Source organism: Manduca sexta, chromosome 12 (assembly GCF_014839805.1).
Source record: "Manduca sexta isolate Smith_Timp_Sample1 chromosome 12, JHU_Msex_v1.0, whole genome shotgun sequence".
Classification (NCBI taxonomy): Eukaryota; Metazoa; Arthropoda; class Insecta; order Lepidoptera; family Sphingidae; genus Manduca; species Manduca sexta.
In genome coordinates, this window is record NC_051126.1 from 6,911,866 (window position 1) to 6,919,064 (window position 7,199).

The following is a 7,199-nucleotide window of genomic DNA, read 5'->3' on the forward strand; positions in this document are numbered from 1 at the left end:
TGATTAGACTTAAAAAATTACGTTGATTGTTTTTACAGTGTAGCAAATGAAAAGCCTGCCTTACTTAAGATTTTGTATTTAGAATCGTTTAGAACAACAATGTAAAATGTATTCAATGTAAAATAACATACAACGTAGCATTTACAAAACATGGAAGACAAACAACTCGTTCGAGTTGTCTGAGGAGCTCGTGTTACATGTTTGTTTCTATTACAGTCGGAACAAAAGAGATTCCTTCAACAACACAAACTGCGCTCCGAAAGCTACAGTAAGGCGGCTGCTACTATAAAGAAACAAAGGAAGAAGAAAACCAATGTAGCCAAGGTCGGCTCTGCTATGGATAAAGAAATGAAGGTATGGGATTCTAAATTAATACTTAACATACTCAAAATACGGTTCAGCGTCTTATTATTTAATTATTTCTTTCAGAACATGCAGATTTTGGAAGAGGAGAAAACGAAACTTGATGCATTCTGCGAGCAAAGTCTGAAAAATGTAAGTAAAATATTACGTTTTATTTATAATTATCTATTGTTCCAAATTCAAACGTTAATAAAACTGAATATTTATTACTGACAAGTGTTTTATAATTAAAATAAATTTAAAAGAGCATCATCAATACTTTATGAATAAAATGCCAACTCGGTTTCAAGATTTCTATAAAAAACTCAGCAAAATTTATTCAATTCCTTAAATTCTCCAGGCAATGACTCAAGAGCGTCGCCGTTACGGATTCGTGCTTGAGAGGCAGTGCTCCCTCGCGAAGCATTGGCTGGCTTATCACACTGCTGGCGCTTCCGCATACAACGCCGGGCTGGACGAGTGGCTCGAGGTGTCCAGAACTAGGGAGTACCTGCCCCCCAATGTTGAAGCTATGTTCGTCAGCAGAATGAGGGTAATTCTTTTATTAATATAACTTTGATGCTAATGGATGAATGGAAAAATTACTATACAATATTAGTAACAGTATTTTTATTGTACTAATAAAACTACTTATCAAAATAGAATAAGAATTTTTGTGTAAAGCGCCATCTCGAAATTAAATAAATGAAAGGTAACCACATCTTAAAATACAATTTTCGAAATAATAAAACGTTTAATAAAATTATTAAACTCCGAAGTTTTAATTTAACCGTTAAATCATTTTCAGCGTCAGAAGTGGCTGTAAAAGTGTCTGTTTACGTTACCAACGAAAATATCAAAAATATTGTCAGACATTTAATAAAATATCTCGTTTCGGCTACCTCTGTATTATGCTATAAAAATCTGTCCCTTAGTGGCGTAAAATTGTTTTATGGATGCTCACGTTCTATATAACCCATTGCAATGTTATTTTCGTTTAATTGAACCGACGAAGCCTCTCAAAGAATATATTAAATGGCTCCTTCATTTGGTATTTCCTTGTTTGCAAAACACAAACATGTTGGTACACTCCGTGTTTTAATGTAACGGAATTGCTTTGGCAGATATAAAAGTGGCGTGAAATTAATTAGCTATCGTATTTTACGTAATATTTCGTTCCTAATTGATCTGATGATGATTGTGTAAATGTTTATCGATTAGATCCACTATTATAATCAAATCGATTACCGTAATCACGAATGAAACGTCTTCTCTTTTTTTCTGTTAATATTGATTGCAAACAACAATTTTCTAACTTTATTATCGATTTAATTCCAACTGATTCAAGCCCTTCTTTTTCTTATAGCAAGTTTCCTTCTGGACGGACGAGGATGTGTACGCCAGTCCCAGAGCTGGTGACGATGATGATCGCGCGTCAGTTGGCTCGGCCCTGCGAAAAACCAGATCAGTTGACGCCTCATGCTTGGACGTCCGTTCTATTGGAGAGCTGGGTTCACCGGCCCAGGGCTTGTCCCGCGCCAAATCCGACTTTAACCTTCAAGCCAGCTCCCATGATGATGATCATAGTAAGTTGTTTATCAAATTCCTTCTAATTACGTCTTTTCTTTTCCTACAACTATGGCAGGCAACATAACGAGAATATCACATAGTAATGTCGCTGTTTTAGTTTCTAAAGACTATACTGTATATACTGCAAATTGCTAAAAACTTCTTATTACCATTGGATTTATATTTCACAAAAACATGTTTGTCGCGTGGCTCTGAGATTACAAAATGTGGGGTATTAATGTTACCCGTGATTCAGAAAAACTTAGGCATACGTTAATCTAAGATTATACTCCACTTACCTACATAGATGAATGTTTCCTGTTTATATTTACTTAGCAATATGCATCGTACTTACATCGTTCCACTTTGCTAAATATTATGATAAAGTAATATTTAACCTCCGCCGGGAGAATAAATTAAAATTAAATACGGCACGAGGGATCTCTAAATATAAAGTACATTTGCCATGCGTTTATTTTCTGATGTTTTATTATAATTACATAATATTATGTTAAAGAAAATGACAACATAGCATTGTGATTTTTTAATTTTCTAGGACTTGATTATTTAACTTGAAAGGAGTGTATCTTGTTTAAAGTTAAGTAAGTTAAGTACAAACATCAATAAATTTTAACCTTGTAATGATCAATTAAACACTACAGAAAATTCTGTAAAGATTGTTATGTTTGGCACAAATACAGACTCCGAAGTCAATTAACAAAAGTTACTTTTCTGTTCGATTTTCTGAGAAAGGTATAATTCGATGGCGGAGAGAAACAAAATCTATGACCGTATTAAAAAATTAACTCAACTTTGAGTAAAATCTCAAGTAGACACTTATTGTACTGAACTATTTAATAAATGACGCTTAAGTTGTTATTTAAGAGCTTCTCAGCTGGGTTGCGTTACATAAAAAAAACAGTTATTGTGATCTAAAATGTCATTTGAGGTGATGTTAATATCGGTTTATTAAATAGCAACTACTTTAAGATGCCGACCTTAGTTTGACAGCTTTTTATGTGATATCGCACTTGAGAGCGAAACTCAGTTGCATTCATTAATTTGTATTGAACCTTTTACCAAGTATTAATTCCTCTGTCTATTCACAGCTATCGACACACGCACAACAACTCGTCCATCGTCCCTCGCTCCGCCGACATGCACTACTAGGGACCCACCACTGGCCCGCGCTCTATACGCGTACGCAGCCGCTGGCGACAATCAACTCAGCTTCCAACAAGGAGACGTACTCGCTTTGTTAGGCGAAAGGACAAAAGGATGGCAGTATGGAGAGAACCTGCGCACGCACCACGCCGGGTGGTTCCCTCTAGCATACACCGAGCCTATTGCTAATGATGAGGCTACGTAAGTATTTCTGACATTGACGAATCTTTCGTATATAGTCGTTATTATTTATTTGATTCTAACATCTAAAAATAACCGTAGGTAGAACAACAAAATCTAAAGTATGGATCAGCTGAGACTTGAGCTAACTCCACGCAATAAGGTCACGTATAAAATGAATATTAATCTTTGGATTTTTTTGTAGTGGTAGTTCGCCAGCCCGATGGAGTTGCGCTCAGACCCCGAACGAAGCGCCGCCGCCTGCGCCCGTCGCACACGCTCAAACCACGCCGAGCACTCCGCAAGTGCATGCGCATGCGCATCCACCAGCACGCATGTTTGGAGATACAGTTACTGCGCATCATGTTACTAAGGTTATTATAGACATTTTAATCTAGAAAAAAATACTTTTATTAGCAAAATAATGTGCATATCAGGATTTGCCGGTTTTTCATAAATAATAGCATTTTTTACTTATTTAGATACTAAGGTAGTCTTACTTCTATGGCACCCAATTTATATTATTAATATCTCTTACAGGGTCGCCTTGGAAATGGATCTCCGGGTCTCCCCCCGACTTTACCTGCGCCATCGCCAAGCGCCCTCAGCTCTTCAGCGAGCGCCACATTCCATGCTTCCACTCCTGCATCTGCTGGTAACAACGCTATCAAGAATTCCACATCAGCCGCCAGTTTCACAACTCATGCAGTTATCGAGACCAGAAGCTTCGGTCCACAGACACTTCCAATGCGCTCACAGGTGCGATAAGAATAATTAATTATCTACGAGTATAGTGGGTAATATTCAGAGCTTTAAAATAAGGTATATTTTTAGATGGCTCAAAACAAAGCCGGGCCAGCCAAGACACCAGTTAACGCAGTTGGGGCTGTAGGAAATGTATCGCTTCATAGCTCAAATGATTCTGGATTCTCTAATGAGCCTCCACCACAGCCCGATGTCGACTACAGCGATGAAGAGGCACAACGACTGCGCGTACCAATCAGGTATTATTTAAATTTTATTATAATGATGTAAGATTTTTTTTTATTTATTTTACCTTTATTTTTATTTGCTAAGTAGAAATTGCTAGTTTTATTTATTTTGTTTTGGTTTATTTTTTATAGTAAAACTACTCATCAAATCAACGAACATAAGTCGTACTTGCTAAAGACTCAAAGCCTGAAACGTGGTCCCAAAGCGAATAACACTGCAAATGGCTATTTAACTGATGACCAACAATTAATGTTACGCAATATGTTGGACATGGATAAAGATTCCCAAAAAGTTAAGAGAACAAAATCATTCTGGAAATTCGGCCGTACTACCGCTGAAGAAATAATGGAAGGCATGTCGCTTTGGCAACATCGTGACATTGTAGATACTGTTCCAGAATTCAAAAAGAAACTCTTTGTAAAGATGAAGAAAGAGCTACGACCGGCACCAGAAATACCTGATTTACGAAAACAAACAAACCCTGAAAAAACACAACCAAATGAAGCCATACAAGCTCGGCCTAAAGAAACAATTGACAGAAAAGAAATGAAGGTTCCAAATGGAATACGCCAAGCTAGGAGTTTAAATTCCATTCAAACCGAAGAGCGTACTGAAAAAGGACGAAAGGGAATTGAGGGGTATCAACAAAATCAAACAATAAACAAAAAAAGTATGTCCGAAAAATCTATTGTTGAGGAGAAGCACGAAGAATTCGCACCTAGAAACGAGTCGCGACATTCCGATTTCACTAACACAAGCACAATAAAAACTAATTTTGAAAACAGCTTTTATAATGACGAAAATGGTGAAGGTTTTGTTATGAAAACAGTGAAGCGGAGGGAAATACTACAACGATATGATAACGATAGCAGCTCTGAAGTTAATTCTGTTGCTTCGAGTACTGACCCATATGATTGTATTATAGTTGACGATCACATGACGTCTAGGAAGCAGCAAGAACTTGAAAGACGCCGACAAGCACAAACAGTCGAAGAAGATGTTAAAAAACGTAAAGAAAATGCTTACATGCCGGAGTTCGAGGAAATAGAAGTAAATCCCATTAAGCCACATGTTCGAGCAACAATATCAACAGAAAAAGTTAAGAATCCTTCTCACGAGAGATCATCACCTAAAGTTATGGAATTCAAAACATTCAAAGACACATCAAAGGAAATCAAGACATTCTCTGCGTCTTCTGAAACTTTGAAATATAAAGACAACGAACAACACACAGATCGCTATGGTATCCCGATGGAGCGCAATAACAATGACGTTCGCAACGAAGACGGATATAATGGACACGACGAAGGAACTTTGAAATATAAAAAGAACTCGAACAATGAAGAAAAGAATCGCCAACAGAACAACTTTGACAACAATAAAAATCACAAGAAAGAATACCCACAGCCCGAGTCAAGGAATCAGAAAAAAGAAATGCGAGCCTCGTATGAAGCACGCGAAAGAGAGCCGAGGATCGATTATTCGTTAGACAGACGTCAAGTCAGGAAAGATTTCACTGAACCGAAAACGCGTGAAACTAGAACTAAGAATAGAACTAACAGGAGCTACGACGACAGCACTTTGCAGTACAATGGACGCAGAGAGGAGAGATATTATGAATCGAACATATCATACTTCAGTGACCAAGAAAGACGTGCCTCACGATATGATTATGAGACTGATTCCAAAAAAGCCGAAAAGTCCAAAATACGTCAGGAGGAAGCGAGGTTAGAGGCCAGAAGATTTGTCGATAGACGTAGTGAGGGACCATATAGCGAGTCAGACGATCAAAAATTCAACGAAGCTTTAAAACAACAAAGGCCGCAGCTCCTTCCTCGTACAAAATTATTGAAGAGAACCGTCGATGAGAATGATCTACCAGAGGAGGGACACACTTTTGGGCCATGGTATGATTTGTGGGGTCGGGAAACTGCAGTCTACAAGTAAATGATTAGAGGTGTGTTACGTAGTGTTTAGTTTTATTTTTTATGTATTTAGGCATTTGGAGATATTGTTGAATTTTATTTTTTGATATTTTTTCTTATTTAAACTTTTCTATTTTAAATTTGATAGCTATAAGTAAACGCTAGTAATTAATTTATTATAAAAAATTAAAATATGTTGCGGTTCTGCTACTCGAACTCTTACTATATTTTAATAATTCTCAGTCAATAGCCAAACTTGTAAAAATATTTACACATTTCCTGTAATCTCTTCGTAATATTTTCTCGTAATTTTCCCGCAGGCCGCAACAATTTGCCACGGTGAAGCTGAGGAAAGCGTTAACAAACGACCGTTCATCGCCAGCTATCGAGTAATGTTTTATATACGTATATTGATTATAATTATTTTGTTAATTAATATTAAATGTAAATTAGAAATACCATGTATTTTGTACAGTTAAATATTCATAGTTTAACAAAAAATATATCACAATTTTTACAATAATCCAAAATTGCAGTTTTATTTACGTATTTACTAAAATAAACTACATAGTTATAAACACTCAAATACGTGTGCTATTGATAATCCAAAAAAACACATACTACTTACAAGCAATATTAAATACCTCTGTTATACACACCAATTTTTTTTCACTTAACGTAAATTTTACCGATACAAGAATATTGGAAAAATTCGATACATTCTAAAAGTACACAAACAAGTCGACGGTGTCAAAGGGAGAAGAAAAATCAACGTCAATTGGCCCCGCGACAATGGAAGATGATTTATTGTGTTTCCGCCGCTGGGGCTTTCGCCGGAAATGACGGCCACGACTAGAAATATTCCTTGCGATACGTTACATTTCTTGGCCCTCCTCGATGCCCATCAATTATACACATAGTTTTTTCGAAATATTGCTTTGGAAAAGTTTGAGGTGCTCGAAGTATTTTTTGTATTTTTAAAGACCTACGTACCCTACTTTAAATGTGATTTTTAGTATTCAACCT

The 7,199-nt window shown here is 36.6% G+C and overlaps 1 protein-coding gene across 3 annotated transcripts in view; it reads left to right on the forward strand.

The window, feature by feature from the left end:
* The window catches only part of LOC115440384, a 183,032-nt gene extending 176,329 nt beyond the window's left edge, over positions 1–6,703 (forward strand). For all 3 annotated transcript variants that reach the window (XM_030164659.2, XM_030164660.2, XM_030164658.2), the window contains 10 exons: positions 217–354; positions 430–495; positions 704–895; positions 1,709–1,928; positions 3,021–3,276; positions 3,461–3,629; positions 3,796–4,014; positions 4,090–4,259; positions 4,380–6,205; positions 6,494–6,703. In XM_030164659.2, the coding sequence (XP_030020519.2) occupies positions 217–354; positions 430–495; positions 704–895; positions 1,709–1,928; positions 3,021–3,276; positions 3,461–3,629; positions 3,796–4,014; positions 4,090–4,259; positions 4,380–6,195 (3,246 nt within the window). In that variant the 3' untranslated portion in view covers positions 6,196–6,205; positions 6,494–6,703. The remainder of the gene's footprint in view (positions 1–216; positions 355–429; positions 496–703; positions 896–1,708; positions 1,929–3,020; positions 3,277–3,460; positions 3,630–3,795; positions 4,015–4,089; positions 4,260–4,379; positions 6,206–6,493) is intronic.
* Positions 6,704–7,199: the final 496 nt, after the last annotated feature.